The 22,281-nt window shown below is 39.7% G+C and overlaps 1 protein-coding gene across 19 annotated transcripts in view; it reads left to right on the top strand.

Annotated features, from left to right (window-relative positions):
• The window catches only part of INPP4A (inositol polyphosphate-4-phosphatase type I A), a 131,102-nt gene that overhangs the window by 89,082 nt on the left and 19,739 nt on the right, over nucleotides 1-22,281 (top strand). For 6 of the 19 annotated variants that reach the window (XM_037376050.1, XM_037376048.1, XM_037376051.1 and 3 more), the window contains 11 exons: nucleotides 2,010-2,140; nucleotides 2,481-2,585; nucleotides 3,399-3,507; nucleotides 5,187-5,204; nucleotides 7,777-7,960; nucleotides 9,326-9,544; nucleotides 10,696-10,972; nucleotides 14,538-14,570; nucleotides 19,124-19,296; nucleotides 20,754-20,877; nucleotides 21,712-21,838. In XM_037376050.1, the coding sequence (XP_037231947.1) occupies nucleotides 2,010-2,140; nucleotides 2,481-2,585; nucleotides 3,399-3,507; nucleotides 5,187-5,204; nucleotides 7,777-7,960; nucleotides 9,326-9,544; nucleotides 10,696-10,972; nucleotides 14,538-14,570; nucleotides 19,124-19,296; nucleotides 20,754-20,877; nucleotides 21,712-21,838 (1,500 nt within the window). The remainder of the gene's footprint in view (nucleotides 1-2,009; nucleotides 2,141-2,480; nucleotides 2,586-3,398; nucleotides 3,508-5,186; nucleotides 5,205-7,776; nucleotides 7,961-9,325; nucleotides 9,545-10,695; nucleotides 10,973-14,537; nucleotides 14,571-19,123; nucleotides 19,297-20,753; nucleotides 20,878-21,711; nucleotides 21,839-22,281) is intronic. The other 13 variants (XM_037376060.1, XM_037376062.1, XM_037376064.1 and 10 more) reach the window with 7 other exon arrangements.

Here is a 22,281-nt window from a genome sequence, read left to right on the forward strand (position 1 = left end):
TCTCTACAGCTTTCCTCACATACATTTAAAAGCACCTATTTATTATGAGGTACAGCCATCCTAATTTAAAGAGGTGGCAAGCTTACCCATAAAATGCCATCTGTGATGGATGTAGTTTAAGGACTTGGAGATAATAAGAGGAGAATTTAGGGTGAATGGGGAAAAAAAGATGTGGCTTTCTCTAAGACTGTGGACAGTGCACGGCTAACATCTTAAGAAACTTCAATGTGACTGTTCAGAGGCTCTTGCTAAAATCATGCAGAGATCAATTGCTACATACTGTATACAGTTAGGGGCTAATAACAGCCCAGGTGATTACTAGTACAACTTTGTATGCTCTGAATTGTGTGGCTCAAAGGTAATACAACTTCTGTGTAGTTAGTGAGAAAGAATCCCTTCTTTCTGTTCAGCTGAGGTGTCCCTCAATGACATCCACAGTCACAGTTTGTATTCATAGGATCTCTCAGATTTGCCAAGTGCTCTCTTCTCTGTCCTCTGGGCTGCAGCCCAGAGGAATGCCAGACAGCTACAGAAGCACAGCTGCTTCTGTCTTTACATCCTGGTGACTTTTAAAATGTCCTTGGATAATCACAGATGCTGGCTCTTACATAAAGCACTTCTGGGCCAGAGCTCTTTGAAAGGAAACATATAACTGAAGGGATATTTTGACTACCTAGTTATTTATGGCATGTGCATCCCCTGCTGTCTTAGCCTATGGGACAAAAAAGTGTTTAAGTATTAAGCTGTGAATTTACTTCAGGAAGACCTGGGCTCAGATGCATGGCTAGTTTTGAGCAGGGAGTTTGACAAGGTAGTTGTAATAGCATCTTATACAGAAGCAGTTTTACAAGATGGAACCAAAAGTGTCTTTTTCCAAGTCACTGATAAATACAGTTTACACTGTTACCTATCGGCAAGTCAATCTGATGTTTTTTCTGGGAAATTTGCTTCCTTTTGATAACATCCTAAATACTGTGGAGTGAGAATTGTTCTGTGAAATGCTTAAATGATATGCAGACAATTGATTAAAACTAAGGATGAGGGATATTGAGAGAACTGCAAAAAGAACTGCCGGATCCTTTTGGCAGATGATTGTGCTACTTTTTCTGGAGTAATATGCTGCTAACTTGGATCTGCTGTTGACTCGTTTATTTTATCTTTCTTCCTTTCTTCCAAATAATACCTTAACCCAAGAAAACAGTAATGCAAGCATGACATGGAATACGCTGAATACTTTCTCAGTAGTGCTGTAGGGAAGCAGTATGTAACACAGGATTGCCATGTGTGACTGAACACCTGGCAGTCATGGTGCAATGGGAAAGCCAGGGGTTTTCCTGTTCTTATCTACGGGTATCCAGTCATCCTTTAGTATACCTACAGTGGAACTTGGGTGCCTAAAATCCTGAATCTTAGATGAAGGTTTTGTTGGCTCATATTTTGTCTCTCCAAACCCTTAATAATGCTTACACTTCTTAGGCCTTCCCTGCCTGGCCTTGAAGACTGTTGTGTAGATACCTGGCTAGCGCAGATACTCCTTGTACCTGATGTCTGATAGGTGCTACTGTCCCACCTGACTTCTGTCACAGTTCTGTTTTGAGAGCCACTGAAGTTCAGTGGAGTGGACTAAAAAGGTCCTCATTGTCCCAAGTCACCTGATGTTATGACAGTACCCGTCATTTGCAAAACATCATATAGTTTGACAGCTCCTGGAGAAAGGTGGGAAGCTTTGGTTTTGACCAACACCTGAGGCTCCTGGGGGGAACACAGTGTATTCTGCCTGTGGTGAACCTGTGTACCTTGGAGCAGAGCTCAACAGCTGTGCTTTGGGACATATGTTTGGAAGGATTCCATCTGGTGAGCAGGTTAGACCAGAGTGAGTTGAGAATGTGTCAGCTGAGGATGGTGCTGTGTTGGTACAATGTGAAACTTACTCTTGGTCAAGTGAACAATGGAGCTAAATACCTCTTTTTTCCTTTTTTTTCTTTCTTTTTTTCTTCTTCTTCCCCTAGGGTATGTGAACTAGAAGAACTGGGAGAATTGTCTCCTTGTTGGGAAAGCCTTCGTCGACAAATAGTTACACAATACCAAACAATTATTTTAACTTATCAGGAAAACCTAACTGACCTGCACCAGTATAAAGGTGATTTCTTTTTCATAATAACATGGTAATTCTCAACCATGATTATTAATGCTTCTCTGAAATTGGGAACCCAGAATTTTTTAGTTTGATGAGTAAAAAATACTGTTGTTAGATTTCTTTATTGTGAGCTTGCTAATGATCTGGCAATATTTGCTTCATTCATGCTCTTATTTTACCCTGACAGTAGAGAACAATTACAAACAGTAACAGAAAGATATATCTTCTTCTTTTCTCTGCTTTACTTTCAGCACATAGCAAATGATGAATGAAGTCACTTGAATGTTTTAGCATAAGCAGAAGCAGAGGGTTTTTATGCTTGCTTTTCTCCTGCATTTCTCAGGTCCTTCATTTAAAGCCAGTAGCTTGAAAGCTGATAAAAAATTGGAATTTGTTCCTACGAATTTACATATACAGAGAATGAGAGTCCAGGATGATGGAGGATCAGGTATTTGTTTCTTTCTCTCTTTCTTCACCTTATTTTGTTACCTTTGCCTCCATTTTTTGATTTCCATCCTCAACCATATAGCCAAGTTTTTACAAACTACTGCTCTGTAGTACTAGTGCTACTTAGCATTTTTGTAGCACCTTCTATCCTCAGATTCTAAATCTGTTTACAAAAGAAGAGGTGTAAGTGTAATTATTGCTAGTCTGCAGGTGGCAAAACTAAGTTCTGGACTTCATCGTACCCTAGGTGACACAAGTCAGCCCTTGTATTAGGAAATACATTGGATTAAGCTGCTATATCCCTTTCAGTCATTTTGAATTGTAGCAGAATAGCAAAGGTTCTGACCATTGTTTGTTGCTAAGTTTGTGTGCTTTTTCTCTGGAACCATCGTGTGTGGTTATGCAAAATCACAACAGTTTGTTCACATCAGGCTTGTTTCTTCATAAATAACCTAGGTTTTCCCTTCTTTTAATAGTAATTCCCACTAACCATGGACGCACACTCATCCCATGTATCCATGTGAGGGATTCCTGTAATGACAGGTTTTACATAAAGACCAATGTTCAAGGCTTCTTTTTCACTGTCAGTCTTCCAGATTAAGAAACAGAGAACATGCATTCACGTATGGATCTTTCACCACAAAAGTATTTGATGGAGTTCCCAGACCTCTAAACAAATTCTTTTCTATGACCTTCAAAACACTGGCACAGAGTTTTACAAAAATTACTTTGAGTTGTTTTTGAATTTTCACGATTGTTTGTCCACATTAAAGATGACAGGCTTTCATTTGTAAGTCCTTTTTGTCCATCCCAGATCAAAACTACGACATAGTCACCATAGGAGCACCAGCAGCTCATTGTCAAGGCTTTAAATCGGGTGGCTTGCGGAAAAAGCTGCATAAATTTGAAGAGGCAAAGAAACAGTAAGTAGAAAATGTTGTGTCAGCTGTTATTGTGCCTTTTCCTCCTGGTCTATGCTCGATGATTTGGACAATCCCTCCATTCTATGTTTTTGTTGCACTTCATTCAGTAGTTCTACTATACAATGTGAAGACTATTCCATGCTTTTTTCCAAAGAAGGAAAGGGAAAAAAAAGTTTCTCCTGTATATTACCATATCTCATGTGTTTACTGATGGGTCCTTTCTAATAGTCTTTTCAGTGAAATCTTTTGTTTTCCTGAATACTTGTTCATTCATTTAGTTTAGGTATTTTGGGTGTTGAGTTTATGTTCTGCCTAACTGTGGATTAGAAAATTCGTCTGTAGAACCTTCTCAGCTGCACTGCGTCATGCTTTCAACCCATTATTTTTGGGAGACTTTCACCTCTCTCATAGCTTTGGGGTCCTATTGCTGAACTCTCTTAAGTACACAACAGCTGTGCTTGATAGGCAAATTCCTTGTTGACAAATTTGGTTTAGTTCTGGGACTGTTGCTGGAGGCTCTTCTGCACTACCTACAGGTTTATGCACAGATCAGGCTTCTGAATCCGGCCTCACTCTGCTGTGCAGGCAGGCTGCTTGACCTCCACAGTCCTGTCAAGGACCGTCTAGTGACCTCTCTGGAAGTGCAACCGTGTGTACTAGAGGAAGGGGCAGAAATTGGGAAGGTCACATATGCTAAAAGGAGAGACCTGCATGGTACTGACTCCAGCTTCCAAGGAAGAGATGATGTTGTCTGGGTTTGCGTTACTTCTGCTGCAGTATGGAGAATTTAAGGACAATGAGAGCAGCAGGACAAGGAGTCATTGTAGCCAGGGAAAAGGAGAGACCTCAATAATGCCCTTCCAAAGAAAGGTTTTGTAGGATTTGTAGCTGATGGGAGGAGGGAGTGACGCGGGAGCAATGCTCTGCCAACTGCAGAATTAATTTTGTCAGTGGACAAGTGAATACCAGCATCAACATCAGATGTGTACTGATGAAAAGATTGGTACAAAAGTATGCCTAGTGTAATTATTCCTGACTTACAGACTGCACAAGAATGGGACTAGAGGAAACTGTAAACCTGGAAACACTGGTATGCTAGGCTTGCCCTTCCTGTTCTTTTAATACCAGTGTTGCTTTCTGAGATAATCTCCTTCTATCAGCTTAGCTACTGAAGTGGGCCTTACTCCTGAAATATCTTAAGTTCCTGTGTCATCTTTTCCCAGCTCCCCCCACCTGCCAATAATTAAGCTGACGAGAAAGCTTAATCTCTGTCCAGTACTTTTCCTCAAAGCTTTACAGAACTGTTCCTTCTGGGTCCATAAAAACTGCAGGTTCAACATTTGGAAGAATAACTTTCCTTTAAGTGTTTCTATGTTATCATAAAAACCAGTATAGTAGAACTGAGATCCATCGCCTCAGTTTCAGTGTTACAGAGTATCATTCAGTTCTTCCTCCTTTCATTGGTAAAACTGTGCTTGGTGCATCCACCTTTCCCCAGAACAACACATGGGCATCTGGCAATCTGTGGGTTTTTGCTTACAAGTTTAATCATTATGTACCTGCTTTGTTGAAAAAATGACTCAGATCAGTTATTTCCCCAAACATCCTTTGTTTTCTTTTCTGCTTTTGGTATTTGCTAACAATCTGCTAATTTTATTTTGGTTTTTTTGTTTTTTTAGCAGTTATGAGGAGTGTTGGTGAGTTTTCTGTTTCTGATAGCTCTGTAGAGAGGGTTTCTGTTCTTTGGGTTGTTTTATTTTCCTCCTTTTCTTTGGCAAAGATCTGGTGTGTTTTAAAGTGTGCAGGGCTTTTTAATGTCATGCGTCGTGGCATCCCTAATTGTGCCCTAAGTAATTGTAGCTGCTTTGTAGAACATGATGTGTGAATGAATGTTATTTCATCTGCAATGTTTGTTTGTAATGAACAGCTAGTTGCCTGGAGCTCTCAGATCATAAGTTAGAAAGCTGAAGTTCATAACACAAGAATTTTACATCTTTTTCTCTGTTATTTTGAGAGAAAACTGTCTGGAGAAAGAAACTTTCTGCCAGAGATGGAAGATAATTAAGATAACGATGTATTTTTAAATCTTTATGGTGATAGATTAGGCATGGTTTATATTTTTGTAACCCATGTCTTCATTTAAAATTTTTCAGTTAACTTTTGTTTATTTTTCTCCATGTTGTGGTGTTCAGTGCTATGAAAAGGGAACATTACTTAATGGTTCAGCAGTGCGGAAGTTCTGCTCTGAATTACTCATATTAAAGGTTGAACCTTAATTCACTGAGAGTTTAAGGCTGTGTTATGGTTTGCTGATATAGTACAATGAGAGCTGTTCATTTGAAAAAGCAATTGCAGGTTGGAAAGTAAATATATGTGAACTTTACACCATAAATTTTCCCCCTGATCATCCCAGCAAATGTTTGTGATTAAAAATGTAATAATTCTAAATCAGATCTCAATATGCTGCATGGCCTTTCCTGCCAAATATGTCTTTATGCATGTTAACCACACTGTCGTGGAAAGAAATTGCTCAGAGGAATTGTCACTAACATCACCAGTCAATAGAGAGCACAAATCATGTACAGGGAAAGTCCTAAAAGCTGAGATTAATTTGCTATATGGTGTAGCAGTAGTGGGGGGTGGTTGTTCTCTGCTCCACATGGGTGGGTGACCAGAGGGACACAGATAAGGAAACTCTTTCAAGAATCACTTCTACATTATATCCTTTGAAAACAAGTCCCCCATCTTCTCTTGTAAGGGAGCTCAGACAGACACTGGGACTTGCCTTAATATTGGTTAAGAGACAAGAATCGTTATTTGTGGCAATGATTTTAAAGCATGCCCCACTCAACCCTCCTGTCTTACCTCACAGATACGCTGCAGAAATTAACAGCATTGCTCTAGGGGTAGCAGAGGAATTCACACTCCTTGGATGTTGTGATCTGAGGTAACTGACTGGAAAAGAAACTCCTCTCTGTGTAGTCTCTCAGCGTAGCTGTTCCCATTGAACAGTGCTGAGATTGGTGTAAACAGTAGATATTTCTGTGCTGTTCCTATGCTGAAGCCATTCATGACTGGGAAAAAAAAATAAGATGATACAGAATTGGTGTCACCTCATGCTTGATGCCACATTATGAATGGACATCACACTTGTCACAGCTGGAGCTGATGTAAAGGCCTGGTCTTTGCATAGCTTTACTACTGGGAGGAAGTAAACAGCAAATTGCCTGGCAAACGAGGTAGTAGTGGATTGGTTCCAAATAGTTAACTAAGAGCACAACTTCAGCTTAAAGTAATTTTCTAAGCTAAAAGGCAGCTTTTATGAACAGCTTCTCAGATAGGATTAAGTCCCCCTTCAGAAGTGCTGTTCTCTCCCCAGCAGTTACAGAGGGAGTCCAGGCGTCTGTCTTGGACTGGAGAAGCAACTGCTGTAAACATCTAAGCTTAGAGGACATAAACTGTTCTACTCCACTGCCAAGTAAGCAGTCTTAAAGGAGCTGCAGTATCACAATATAAAGATGTTTCATTGGTATAGTTTATTTCACTTACTGCTTGGAAAAGGCCAAATTTGGTATTGCTTTATATTGTTACAGCTGAGTTTATAGTAGGGACAGTTGTATCCTGTCCCTAGTTCAGTCTAGTAAGCATGTGCTAACAAAAGCTACACCAAGGACAGAGTCCATGGATTAGCTTGGAGATACACTTTGGGTTTTATATATCATAAGATTGTTTTTGCTGGTGTAACTTGACTCAGGCCCACAATAGAGGAAAGGATGTGTGAGCAGGAGGATTCTTTGTTAATACCACAGTGTTTGCATTATGGATCTGAGTGGCATTTCTGTATTAGGAGTGCAAATTTTCTTTTCGTGGAGCTAGTAGCTATGTGGTAAAACAGGGTTGTAAACCTGACCTCAGTGAAGTGTCTGTGTTGTAAGGAGAGGGAGAGTGGGGTAGGCTGTCTCTGAAAACAGTGGTTCTGTATTGGATGGTAAAATCACCCACGTTCTCCTCAGCAAAAGTGTCCCTCTGGTATACAAGCTCTGCCCACAGCTCTTTGGCATAAGGGCAAATCTGCAATCGAATGCTTTCAGCTAAAGGCAGAGAAGGCTCTAGGATCATGTTCCTGCTGTGCAATTGCCCACTGGCCTTTCAGTGTTGACTGCTAGCTTAGGTAAAATCTTGTTGTGTGCCGTTAATTCCCCAGCATGCCACTGTTACGTGTGTACCTCTAGATCAGTTTGCCCCCTAAAACCAGTCTTTCTTTTTCAGCACTTCCACAAGTTCCCAGTCTATAATATACATCCCACAGGACATTGTTAGAGCAAAGGAAATTATTGCACAAATCAACACCCTGAAAACGCAAGTCAGTTACTATGCAGAAAGGCTCTCAAGAGCTGCCAAGGATAGATCAGCTAATGGCCTGGAAAGAACACTTGCCATCCTAGCAGACAAGGTAAGAGAGTAATACGTTTCCACACAGAAGTACAGTGTGAGATTTTTTTCTCTGTCTCCATCTTCAGCAGGTTTTTTTGAAACATTTATTTTACCTTGTTCAGTAGTGTATTGTAACATGTACAGTCTTAAAGAAAAAGCAAAATCAGACTGGCCTTTAAAATTTGCTGCTTTTTATTTAGGTTGTCTCCTACTTCTCACACTCTTCCCTTCACCTGCTCTTGAGCGCAGTAGAGAGCAATGTCCTCTGGTTCCCTCTATTCATTCATCATATTCCAGAAATATGCATTCTCCACTTTCTTTTACAACTTTTTCTCCATAACCACCTGTGGTTTTTTTAATGTTCTTCTGAGTCATCTGTCAAGCAGCAGCCACTAGGCAAAAGTTAATGAAACAGTAATGTATTTTTCTGCTGGTGAAGTAAGGAATAATAGTGACACAGCCTTTGCTTGAATTATAGTGATATGAATCAGTTATTTCTCTATGGGTGATAACAGGAATGAGACTGCACCCACAGCTGAACGCAGTCTTATTTACAGGGACAAAGAAACAAATACAGTTTTACTGACCTTTTCTGTCCCTGAAGCAGATCTGAAGGTTGTAAATGGCAGTAATGGCCAACCAGCTTGCCATACATTGTCCCAGTGAAGATAGGCATACAACTTTGTAGAGTGCAAAAAATAATGTGACCCCATATAAATGTCTTGTTTATTTTAATATTCATTGTAAATGAGTAGAGTATATATAACTGATCTGTGGGATTTTCTACAGCTGGATGATGCATATATATAACATAGTAAGGGCTTGTTTGTTATTTTCTTCTTTTTAATAGACACACAGGCCAGATACTTTTCATATTCACATAACTTACAGAAATCATTTAGTACAACATCACTAAATAAGACAGGGAACAAGTTGCTTTGATTAGTGTGTTGTATCTTCAGCCCTCCTCTTAAGTCTTGTTATGATTTCAGAGGATGGTGGACGTTAAGCATGGTTTCTGGTGTGGCAGCTGTTGTGTGAAGTATAAAAATATCTTCACATTGTTCTAAGCTTTTGTTCAGTGGGAGAGTGAAGTGCAAATAAAGGTAAAATGCAGAATTATTAGTGAAAATTTCAACAATTGCAAGGCTAACATAGTAGTACAGACTTCCGAAATGAACCATTTGTGCTTTGGTATCCTGTGTTGCTTTGTAAGGCCATTCATAACATTATTTTAAAAGGCACCTTAGAGACTCCTAAGCAATGGTTAGTTTCTTTTACAGAATACGACTACTTCTTTTTTCTTTCTGCAAAAGAATATAGTATAAATTGTGCACAGAATAATAAAAAGCTGTTAAAACATGGGGGGGTTATTGCTTTTTAGACCCGGCAACTTGTCACAGTCTGTGACTGCAAGCTGTTGGCAAATTCAATACATGGACTGAATGCTGCAAGGCCAGACTACATAGCTTCAAAAGCATCTCCAACCTCTGGAGAAGGGGAGCAAGTGATGCTGAGGAATGATCAAGATACACTTGTGGCCAGATGGACAGGAAGAAATAGCCGATCTTCTCTGCAGGTGGATTGGCATGAAGAGGAATGGGTATGTTTGCATAATGGAGTGATGAATATTTTCTTCTTTGTAGTTTTTGTTTGCTGCGTTCTTTTGTTTATCAGTTCTGTTTATAAGCTCAGGATATGCATAGGATGAGTATTTTGGAGTTATTGGTCAACTACCAAAGATGTTTCCTCTGTTCTATGCTCGGTTGCTCCTTGGCACAGGGATACAAACAGGCCTCAATAAATATTTTGGGGTCTCCTAAACAGCGGAAATCATGACAGTAGGTGCATGACTTTTCTGAAGTTGGTTCGAAGGGAAAGTAAATGGCTTTTAAAGTAAAAAAACTGACCGCACTGCAAAGAGCTTTTAGACTTCTCAAAATAAAGCATATTTTGTGTGTGTTAGCTATACAATTCAGCCTTTCTGGTTTTTATTCTCATCTAAATCTTTAGAACTTGCAGTCCATCTCTGTTTTGTTTATGAACAGCATTTTAAAACTGTTTACACAAAGTATTTAAATGATTTTCCTTACCACACTGCCAGCTGAAATGAGAACTGGTCTGTGTAAATTCTGTCATTGTGTAATATAAACAGAAGTTAATTAAATCTCAAAATTAGTTGACATTAATTAAAATAATTATTAATATTGTGAAATACCAATTTTGCAATGAGATCCGATTCATCTTGGAAGTGAGTCCTTGCTAATTTTGATTGTTTTGGCGTACTTTGACTTACAGTCAAGACTCACAGTAATGAGATCTGAATAAAGCCAATTCAGTTATTTAGATAGTAACACAATGCAGTGATTTTATCTGTAATTCACTGAGTTATATAGGAAAAAATACATGTGATTGTATGCAATTATTATGTCTAACATGAGTTTCAAGAAAAAACAATAGTGCCAACTGGAAATTGGAATAGTATTGCAGGAAGGGGCACTTAAAATTGTTCAGCAAATTTGCTTGGAATATAGTTTTGCAATTTACCATGCAAGTCGTGCTGCTACATATTGTTGATATGCTGGGATACATTGTTTATATATCCAGAATTTGTGTGTGCACCAATAGAACCACATAGCCTAAAGGAAACTTTACAGAGGAATTGTGACTAGAAACACAGGAGGAAGCATATTGCCAAGGGATTTGTTACCCAGTGTCGCTTTTTAAATTGAGAAATAAATGTTTTCTTTTAAGGAGAAAGTTTGGTTGAATGTTGACAAAAGTCTGGAGTGTATTATACAGAGAGTGGACAAACTTCTCCAGAAGGAGCGTTTGCAAAGTGACAGCTGTGAAGATGTTTTCCAGTGTGACATCAGCTGTACTAGTAAGAAAGGTAATCGGGACACTCGTGCCTACTGGATAAATCCAGAAGATTTAAATGAGACCTCACCATCCTCACCACCATCTTCATCATCCTCACCACCACCTTCATCCACACCATCCTGTGCATGCCATTCTCTCAGAAAGACAAGTGCGTATGCCAGACACTGCTTCTCATTGCTGCTCCCTTCCTGTGTGCTGGCATCATTCCTAAGCCTCCGTTACATCCTTCCATGTGTTTTTAGTTCAGTGGTGGTGTTAAACACTGATTGTCAGGCAGAAAGGGCTGGTGGCATGCTGGGAGCTGCTAAGCTCATTACTTATTTTGAAATCCTGATCCCACTGAAATCATTGCCAAATCCATTGATAACAGTGGCATTTAGTTTTGACGCTGGGTGTTTTAAGCTGGTAAAACAGGTGTTTGGGTTAGCATATGTCAGACACCACCTCTGGTAGCTTTTCTGTTGGCTTCAGCTTCTTTGCAGCAATCAAAGCTTATTACAGTGAGCCTGTATAAAAGAGAAATAAAACATGAGAGAAGTACAGGCACTACTGCAACACTAATGGTCCCAGCTGGGCTGCCAAAGCATAGGAGAGCAGACAGGCAGTCCCATTAGATTGACCTGAACTTGGATGAACCTACTGGAGTTTAAAGCAAGTTTTAAACCAAATTGTCAAAAGCTGTGGTGCTGAGGCACACCGCTAGCCTTCTTGTGGTGGGAAGGTAGGAACTGGCAGTGCAACCTCTGAGCAGAATAATCCTATCAAAATCTGAGGTAATGTAGATGCTGAATCGAATCCAACATAACGCCATGAGCATGTGAATGAAAGTTATCCTTATCAGTTTAGGTTGACAGTTTTGCAGTTGTGCATTAAATTTCAGAATTACTTCATTTACATATATACTTATTTGACTTATTCTCACATTCTTTACATGTGGTCACTATTATTTGGCCACTTAATAGAGCAGGTAGCTAAGCTAAATTCTAGAAAGACTGATCTGTGTTTTCATTTCCTTCTTCCTGTTCTGTCTTATCATTTGGTGGCCCTTTGTCCTTTATGTGTGTCTGTGACTTCACGTCCATCTCATTGTTAATGTTGCAGTGGAAGGCAGTACCTTAGCAAAAGGAAGCAAGAAAAAAGTTAAATGTTAATACATTTTTGTGTAGCTTTGTACATGTTCCTTATGGTTTGCTTAGTATCTTAAATGGCCACGTTTTTGTAAGTTAGACCGACATTTTGTGTATTATAAAGGAATAAGAGAGTTGGTCCTTGTTTGAGAATGTGTTCTCTCTTAATCTTTGACTACATTTCTTCTACCAGTTTGATACCTTTTAATGTTTTTATTTGCTAGATAGTTTAGATAAAGTTTTATATGTGTTTACATGAAAATTTTACCAGTAAACTTCAATGCACCTACATGATTAAAATGAGTAAAATTGTGGATTTTTAATATTAAAAAGAACAGAAAAAATCTGTGGTGGGTGATATCAGAAGCTTTTCCCAAGACATTTTGATGCTGAAAGCATCTTGGAATAGTCATAGAATCAGAATCACAGAATGGTCAGGGTTGGAAGGGACCTCTGAAGATCATCTAGTTCAAACGGCTGCTAAAGTAGGTTCACCTGGAGCAGGTTGCACAGAGTTGCATCCAGGTGGGTTTTGAGTATCCCCAGAGAAGGAGACTGCACAACCTCTCTGGGCAGCCTGCTCCAGTGCTCTCACCCTCAAATACAAGATACTTTTCCTCATATTCAGATGGAGCCTGCTGTGTTGCAGTTTGTGCCCAGTGCTGCTTGTCCTTTTGCTGGGTACCACTGAAAAGAGCCTGGCCCCATCCTCATTTCCCAGTGCTGCTTAAGTGCAATGACTAGACCTGAAGTCTGACTGTCAACCAATGTTGGGTGAATTTAACTTAAAAAATCCTGGAGAGGAAGTCCTGTTTCTCAGGTATCTGGTGCAAACACTGTTTATAGGTTGTAATGAGCAATTTTAATTACACGTGGGAAATTTCTTATAAGCCAGGGCAAGCTGAATACTTTGATCACATTAGCATCAGATGTAGCTCCTAAGTAATGGCCCATGTTTTTGACGGAGGGACAGGTTCAATACTGTGAAAAAAACTGGTCTTACTGAATTCAGTGGGAATTTTCCCATTGAGTTACTTTCTTCGACTCCACACAGACCTTGGCCTGTTAAATGGTTTTAAACAGAAAGAGGGTAGGTTTTGACTAGATGTAAGGAGGAAAGTTTTTACAATGAGTGTGGTGAAACACTGGAGCAGGTTGCCCAGGCAGGTGGTAGATGCCCCATCCCTGGAAACATTCAAGGTCAGGCTGGATGGGGCTCTGAGCAACCTGGTCTAGTTGAAGATGTCCCTGCTCATTGCAGGGGGGTTGGAGTAGATGACTTCTAAAGGTGCCTTCCATCCCATACTATGTTATGATTCTATGAATTCCCTTTCACTGTCATTTTTCACAAGTGATCATGGGAATAATTGACACAGAAGATCCTTTCTCTAAGTTCAGAATCACAGCATTTTAAAGCTTTTCCTTGTCATGTATTCAAAGAACTAACACTTTTTCTGTTAGTAATCCTGAGTTTTGAGTAAATGACACTGAGCAGAGAGCAGCTAGAAATTGTTTTGAAAGTAATTGTTTCCAGAATTGGCAAAAGAGAGACAGTAGAATATTATTGAAGGACTTTAGAGGATCTCTTTAGAAGTGAATGTTTGTGAAAGAAGATACTGCCTGAAACAGTAGAAGGGAGATTTAAGAAATTATTTTAAAATTTATTTTTGTTACAGGCTTAGGTATTCATTACTAAAATTACATGGGGGCATATAGCTTCTTTAATGAATGTGATGAGTTTTAATTCACAGAGAGTTTTTTTTATCTCGGATTGTCTAGCTTAGCTGATTTTTTTAATGCATACAATTGAATTTTATATTTCTTGTTGTTATTTTCAAATTCATAATGCATTGACTAGTGAATCTGGATATAAACAACAGAAGTTTAAATCCTGTTAGCTTAATGAACTAGTTTTCATTAATGCAAGACATGCTCTAACAGAGTTTATATATTTTTTTTTACTGTTTGCATTGCACTGTAGTGTATTTTCATCTGACAGCTTGTTCCTCCCACTGAAGTTAGTGTGGGACACTCACAGGCTTCACTGGTGAGGTTTCAGCCCTTAATATGCAATCTAATGCTTGTGTTAACTATCTCAGAAATTTTATAACAGAAATTTGTCTAAGATAGCAGAGTACTCTTTCTTTATTACTCTTAGTGTTGTGGGTGCCTTAATGTAATTTTCTGTTAAGTGCATTGAACTTACTGCTAGTCTTTTGCTGTTCTGTTTAGCAGCCTTTACTGCCAGCTTATTCTATAATTGCACTAAACCAGTGGTTCTCAAATTGTGCCCTGTGGATCACTGGGAATTGACAGCGCACTTGCTAGTAATCCACAGAGAGCCCTGGAGCTAGCAGGTACTGGTTTCCTCCAAGTCCTCATCCAGGTGTTCCTCTGATCAGAAAGAGTGGAATGGAGGAGACAGCCCCTGCCCTCGGTGCCTGCAGGCAAAGGAGTATCTCTGCTGAGCTCCTCTTCACTCAGTGGAGGTGTTTGAGAACCCTGGCATTGAGCATTTGAGTTGCTTATATTTAGACTGTGTTGCTGCTCCCTAATCATGCATGTTGCCCCTCCATTTCTGTGCAGATTGCAGCCCTGCTCCGGAAGAATCTGCCCCAGGTATGTGCATTCATGGCTTCTGCTTCTTCTGAAAATTGCAGGGGTTTGTTTGTAATTGACAATTGAACAAGTGCCTCGCTGTAAAGATTGACCATTTTGAAATGGTCGTGCTCTGCAATATCACGTGAGTTACCTAAGCATATCGAGAAGTTATTATTTCCTAAATAATAGTGCGAGGAGGTATCCGGTAACTCCTCATACCCAGGTATGGGAGAGCACTTGTTCATGGTCTCTTTGGTTTCTCCAGTTGATGTGTTTTAGCAGACTGTCATAGGTGACAATGATTTAAGGCCTGTTCCAAATGTCATTGAAGTCTATGGGAGCCTGACATTTTGGACATTTCAGACATGCCATTTCATATGTGCTGTTGAGCTGGCCTTTCTGAATGGGGTCATAAGCAGAACATGGAGCAATCAACAAGGATGATGGAAAATCTCTGTTGTGGCTACACACCAACACACCAAGCAGTGTTGGGCACTGCAAGTCTGATGTTTCAGAATACAGAATCTAAGGGGATTCATCCCACTGTTTGTCTTCTTTCCTCTGTCCTTGACCTTCAGCACACTTCTGTTGCATTTACGAGGTCTGAATAATATGCCTGTGTAATAGCACTCTCTCCCAGCTAGATGGCTATAATTTCTCCCATCTGAGAACAGTTTAACCTGAGTTCAATGAAGGTTCAGTCTTTGAACTGTTACAGCATGGGCTCCTGGGTTTAGTGAAACCAATCGGAAATATAGCCCCAGTGCAGGTATGATTTTCCTCTTCACAAAGTATATTAACATTCTTCTCAGCTGTCCGCCCTGTTTCCTTTTATCACTGAGGAAATGTTATTAATCAGTGAAAGACTCCACAGGTTTTTAATTCTTGGAACATCACTTCAGTTTTTGCAAAATATGAATGGTGCATAAATGAATGTTATTTATTTATTTATTTATACGATGGGAGTAATTAAAAGCAATCAAGTCACCCCAGCTGGGTAGCCAGATATACTCCAGACTGCATCTTAAACTTAAGTGGCTGAAGGTGCAGTGTAGTGAAGCACTCAGTGCTTGCTTCCCTCTGAAACCAAATGTGACATGACTGTGTGCTTTTACTGGATCAGGGTACGTGATAAATGGTGAAAAGCAGCTACCACTTTAATAAATAAATATCTTTTTCAGAGATCTTGAGTCTTTGCAACCCTAAATTAAACCAAGGGCAACTGCAGGTACCCAGTACTTTGATTTATGGATGCTAGGCTGTGTTTTTTTTTTAACACAAAAAAACTAAAAATATATTTTCAAGGTCTGGAGGACGGTTATAATAATAATATTTTTATTGCTGTGGAGAAGAGAGACTCTTAGGGGAAAGCAAAAACCTTTACCACCTGACACTACATCCTTGATTTATACAGGCTTTATGTATTAGGTTCTCTTAAAAAGGCATTATTTCTTTTATAAAACAGTAATAGTGCGTAGTCAGAGAAGGTCCACTCCGTGAACTCATAGGCCTTCCCAGCATCCCTCCCTTCCTCCACCTCTCCATCCAACCCTCCTTCCCTCCCTTCCTCCCTCTGACCCTCTTCCCTGCCTCCACCTTTCAAAATGCCACATTTCAAAGTGTACATTAAAGCAGGGGTCCTCAAACTTTTTAAACGGGGGCCGGCGCGCAGATGCAGCGGCAGGCAGGCATCTGCGGCTGCTTGGTTTCCCCCCCAACCCCCGGCGGGGGGTGTTCTGTGAATACCAGGGGCCGGCCCGCAGGCCATAGTTTGAGGACCCCTGCATTAAAGTATGACTTTGGTCAGCAGCAGTCATAAGAAGAATATCAGAGACTTACAGGGCCAAGTCTGCCCCTTATTTATGACCCAGATTTCAGTTGCAGCTGTCCGAGTGGAGACTGCAGGATTTGCCTCTTGATGTACAATATAAAGCACCTGAACAAATGACTGGCATCCTGCTGATTTGAACAATGCCGGTTTTCAAATGGAATAACTTTTAACATGAACTAGAAGCCTCTGATTAAAAAGCAGGATTTCTGTCCCAGACATACCAACAGCTAGCTTGGACTAGGTCTCTGGCTGTTGTAAATCTGTAACAACTTGTTGCATCTCCATTGTTTCAGGCCCCAAACCAAATCATCCTACCTGTGGATGTGCCCAGTGGAGTCTAAAATAAGTTTAAAATGTTCTGATCATCTCATAGAACATAACAGCAGAGCTCAAAGTAGTTTTCATATTAAAATTGGTGCCTCATGGTGTTTGAAGGTGCCATTTGATAGAAAATATACTTTCAGTAACAAAGTTCTGTTAGGAAAATTAGTGAGGGGAAGACAGAAGAACAGGAAAATCCAGGTGAAAATTGAACATTTAGAGACCTTTCACATTTATTTAAATGCTGCCAGTGTAATGTTAGGGTAATCAAACCGATTTGAGCCTGGGAGTGCAATTCCTTTTATTCCTGTTTACGGTTAATAGCAACTACCATTGACTAAAAAATGAAAAGAATGTAGGTGACACCTCTGTGAAGTAGGTAGCAAAAAGCATTTATAATTTTGCAGGCTGACAAGGGTTTGTTTTTTCATGGCCAAAATTTTAAACCAAGAGAAGACACAGCACAGCAGATTTTTGCTCATTACCCTGGATGAGCCACTGCATTACTTGTGAATGTTGGGAGGAAAAAAGCATCTAACAATTGCTTTATCTTCAGGCAAGCTGGTATACCACCAGTCTACTTTGTGATTACCCCAGCTAAACATATCTTTCAAATGAAGTGCTGCCAGATACACTAAAGTTCTATATCTCCACTGATTTAATAACTATATATAAGTATTTATATCCAGGCAATGAGATGATGATGATGTGCTGGCAGATCTTTTCAGTTCTTTTTTTCATTCTCATTTGTTTATGGAAAAGCTCTTAAATGGGGTAAGAGAGATACTGTTAGTATCATCTGTGTTTTGCGTTTTAAGCCTTTTAAGCTTTTCACAGGACCATGTTATGGCATCTGATTTATTTTGAGAGAAAATACTTAATAGAATATAAAAGCCATGCTGTAATACCTTGGCTGTTCTTTTGATGTTTCCTGCTTTCTTTTTTATGCCAATGGAACAGAGCCAAAGAACTTCCCCTTTATGTAGTTTATTAGGTTATCTATCTACCACATAGAACAAAAGCAAAAAGGATAGTTCTGTTAATCTTGTCAGTTATCTTTCTGTCAGCAGACTTCCAAAGTTCCCTTCTTTGGCCCGTTATCAAAGAAACATTTATTACCACTAGTTCGTAGCCCTGCCTTTGAGTCAAGATCCCAAACAACTTCCTTTCAGGGGCTTGAAGTGCCCCATTCATGCAGGTTCTGATCTGTACGTTGCCTTGTTCCTATAGCCAACTAGGCTGGGGGTTGTGTGTGTTCTGTTTGTGAGCTCCAGTGCTTTTTAAAAATAAAACACATTGTCCTTCCCTTTAAGAAGTGAAGTGTTCTTCTGTTTCAACCTTGTATTAAGGAGGGCAAAACCAAGGCACTACTGTATTTTCATTTTATATTGCTATACCAAAATCTGTTCTCTCTGCATCTGAAAAATTTTTCGTACAGTTATGGAAATGGGTTTTTTTAAATTGGTGGTTGATTAAGATGAAAGATAAAGGAAGGAAGGAAAAGAAGCTGAGCTTGTGGAGCATTTTAAAGCAGAGCAATCTTCTAGGGAGAAGGAATGGCATGATGTTTGAGGTACTAAAGTAGAACTTGGGCAACCCAGTTTCATTTCTGCGCTTCCTGTATAGGACCTTGAACAGAGTCCCTCTGGGACATATCTCGTGTATTTCAGTGGAAGTCAAGCTCCAAACTACTTCCAAGGATCTGGCTAACTCCTGTCTAAATCACTATACTTTGTGTTTCTTGCTAGCTAGCTCTAAGCCTTCAAAGTCACTCAGCAAACAGAGGACACTTAAAGAGTACCTACATTAATTTTTCACCTCTCTGCCTTATTATTTCTATGCTTCAAATGTGAGATAGGCATTGTCTTACCTCACTGAGGTACAAGGATCAATAAGATGGCAAGGTGGTTGAATTATATACCAGTGAGTCCACAAAAGATTCAAAGGCAAGATATTTGGGAGGAATCTCATTGACAGAAATGGCTAAGCAGATGTTCTCTATTTCTGTTATATGGTGGACTCCATACTGTCTGTCCATGTATGCACTGTGAAAGGGTGTGTTTGAACATGCACACGCAGTCACATACACTTGTGTATATAGATACTCATACTTCTGTTATGCTTTCCAAGTCAGCTATTGTATAGCCTGTTCTCTGGGCACAAATCTGGAAGCTGTTACACAGCTGGGAAAGTCATAACAGCCTTACAGAGTAAAGTTCTCCGTATTTTCCTCATGGACAACTACTCTGAAGGTTACTTAATTAATAACAAGCAGGATTAACCAGCCAGCCAAAATAAAACGAGCCCTAAATGTAAATTATCAACAGCTTTGACTTGCAACAGAAAGTTTCTTCTTAATGCCTGTTTGTTTGTTTCAGATAAAGTACTTACAGCACTGCTATTTCTTTCTTTTAACCAGGCGAATGGAGTGAAGCTCTTTATCCCTTGCTGACGACACTCACAGACTGTGTAGCCATGATGAGTGACAAGGCAAAGAAAGCCATGGTCTTTTTGTTAATGCAGGACAGCGCCCCAACAATAGGGCTCTGCCTGAGCCTTCAGTATCGCAGGGATGTTGTCTTCTGCCAAACTGTAAGCAAGCAAATATGCATGATTTGATTGCACTTCAACACGTGGTTGGGTTTACGTGAAACATGAAAGATTACTGTTTTCAGAATTTTTCAGATCTGTTCTACTCTTGTACACTCTACACTGTGATCTCCTTTCATAGGCTGTGCTGTCCTGTCCTTACTGGTAACGTACATGCATTTGACAATATATAACTTCAGTGTCCCCTTGGCTATACATTCAGTATTTTTAAAAAATTATTCCAGAACTAGTGAAAATATACTGCTGTCTACGGAAACAACCTTTTGCCTTCTAATGCCACCAAACTAAAACAAAAAGTAAGATGTGAAGGGGGGGGGGGGGAGGGAGGAGGGGAAAGCCCATGAGCAGAAAGTGTACTCCTTCAGTTACCTTTTGCTTTCTGCATCAAGAAAACCAACAAGACCTGTGATACCTAAGGAGAGACATCCAGATGCAGGGAGAGAAATGCGTGCTTTTTTTTTCTTCTAGAAGTTCTCTTTCTGGGCCTGCCTGAGGCCTCTTGTGTCAGCCACTGACTAGCAAGTTGTCTGCATTAAAAAACCTTCCACATTTCTTCTCTAGTGTGTCTGCTTCCCTGTGAAACCAGTATCTCGTTCATTTATTCCAAACAGCTTATCTCTTGGACAATGTTTGGTAGAGCTGTTGTCCCAAAATGTAGTATCTCATAGAGATAAATTCAGGATTTTTTTTCCTATACAAAACCCACTTCATATTGCAGATAGTTTTTAAACTCAATGCTTTGAATATGTTGAATATGTTTGAATATGCTTACGCATCATAAACAGAACTTTATTCCCTTCTGTTTAATTCTGTAACAATGTCATACACCCATGTACATAGCATATGGCAATCACCTGGGAAATTCCTTTATTGACAGAGTGAGTTAAGACTAGCATTGATCTTAGATCTTAGAACTAGGTCTTCAGGATCTTGTCCTGAGTATTTTGAAACACTGGAGCCTGAATCTTTACATAATGCAAACAGATACTGCATTTTTAAGCTTTCTTCAAGTGTCTGATTTCTTTAAAAAAACCAACACGTTTATTCATACTAGCAAAATTAATGGCCTGGGACTAGCAGTGTTGCTTTTACATCTTTAACTAAAATAATTCTCCAAGGAAACTCTTGTAATTTGTAACTTGAAGACCCTAATACAAGCGATTGTATCCAGAAAACAAATAGATGTGAGGTCAACAGCAGTCCCATTTTGGGAGATCTTATGAGATGAAGGCAATGTGCCCTAAACCTGATTTTATTAATGTTTTGGGTTTTTGTTGGTTGGTTGTCTCTCTTCAGCTGCAAGGAAAAGAAGAGTGATGTTTAAGGGAAAAGCATATCTGTCTGAGATTTTATGGCACCTCTTATATTGTTTCTGCTTGGGGCTGAAGAGTCTTTTTTGTCTTGAATCATTTCACTCTTGTCTGTTTTCTCTCCCACAGCTGACAGCTCTCATTTGTGGTTTCATTATCAAGCTGAGGAACTGCCTGCATGATGATGGATTTCTAAGACAACTCTACACTATTGGGTTGCTTGCACAGTTTGAGAGCCTGCTGAGCACTTATGGTAAAGGCACAGGGCAAGTGGGTGGTATTAGCTATTGAGTCAGCAAATTCTGCATTAAATTGATTACAGCAGAATCTGAGTGTTTGGGACAATTTGCATCTCGCCTACAAAATGATTGTGAAAACTGAAATGCAAAACCAGATTATGTCCAGAGTACAACTCTGATTTTTTTCAGATTTAATTGAATTGCTTCTAAAAGATAAAGTGTACTTGCCTTATAATATAATGTCAAAGGTTTAAAATACCCCAAAACATCTAATAGTGATCTTTTTTTTCAGAAAAGAAATGGATTAAAATACTGGTAAGCTGGGAGAAACTGTGCCCCAAAAGTGCTTTTTTTAATTGTCTTGACCTACTGTAATCCTGCAGTACAAAGTGAGATTGAAGAGAGGATACAGAAAGGGAAAGTACATCACTCAGAAGTGTTTCACTCATGTCTGAACAGCCATCTGGATGCCAGTTAAGGGAATGCTTTACTGAACAAATCTGGAATACTCTGTAACTTTTCCAACACAAAGGATATCATGGCTGTTACAGTGCTGAGAAATACTTACTAGCATCGCCTAAACTGGAAAATCAGCATATCATCTACTTGAAGAATGGTAGTCTGAACGATGCTAGATAATTACTGTTTTCTAAACATGCCAAACTCATAAAGTCAGTCATGACATTGTACACGGTCTGTAGCCAAGGTGAAGGCCTGGGCTCCAGAGCCTCTTCATCCATAGAACTTCTTTATGAAAGTGATGACGTACAGTCATCATCAAATTGATAACGAGGAGTTGTACATAACAAAGAATGATTATGATTCTCTTTGTTTCCTCCTTGATTTAGGTGAGGAGCTGGCAATGCTAGAGGACATGAGTTTGGGAATCATGGACTTGAGGAATGTAACCTTTAAAGTAACTCAGGCCACATCAAATACATCTACTGACATGCTGCCAGTCATCACTGGAAATCGGTAAAAAGAAGTGGGGGGGAGGGATCAGGAAGTGGAGTGGGACTGCAGATGGGAGAAGCAGTGATACTGCACTTGAAATTAATTATGTGCTTTTGTACTGTGCTGTTTTTCTCATCAGAACTTGAAAGAAATACTTTGAAGCGGACTTAACTCATTTTCCCTGATGTTTCATTTTACAGAGAGGATATATAGCAAGGCTCAAACCATGGCAGTATTGTTTTGTGAATAAATATCATCTTGACCAAGCCTTCCATAATCATAAGCCAGAAGTATTCAATCTTTTCTTAAGCACTTGTGCTGGCTTTGAATTTCAGGCTGACTTCTGAGGCTGATCTTGTTGACTCAGTTCACTGCTGTTGGTCAGTGGGTCACTGCTTTACTGTGTGTCACTGGCTGCCGTTAGCACCGTGGGGCACAGAGCACGTATCAAGCAGTTGGTTGGC

Source organism: Falco rusticolus, chromosome 2 (assembly GCF_015220075.1).
Source record: "Falco rusticolus isolate bFalRus1 chromosome 2, bFalRus1.pri, whole genome shotgun sequence".
NCBI classification, from domain to species: Eukaryota; Metazoa; Chordata; class Aves; order Falconiformes; family Falconidae; genus Falco; species Falco rusticolus.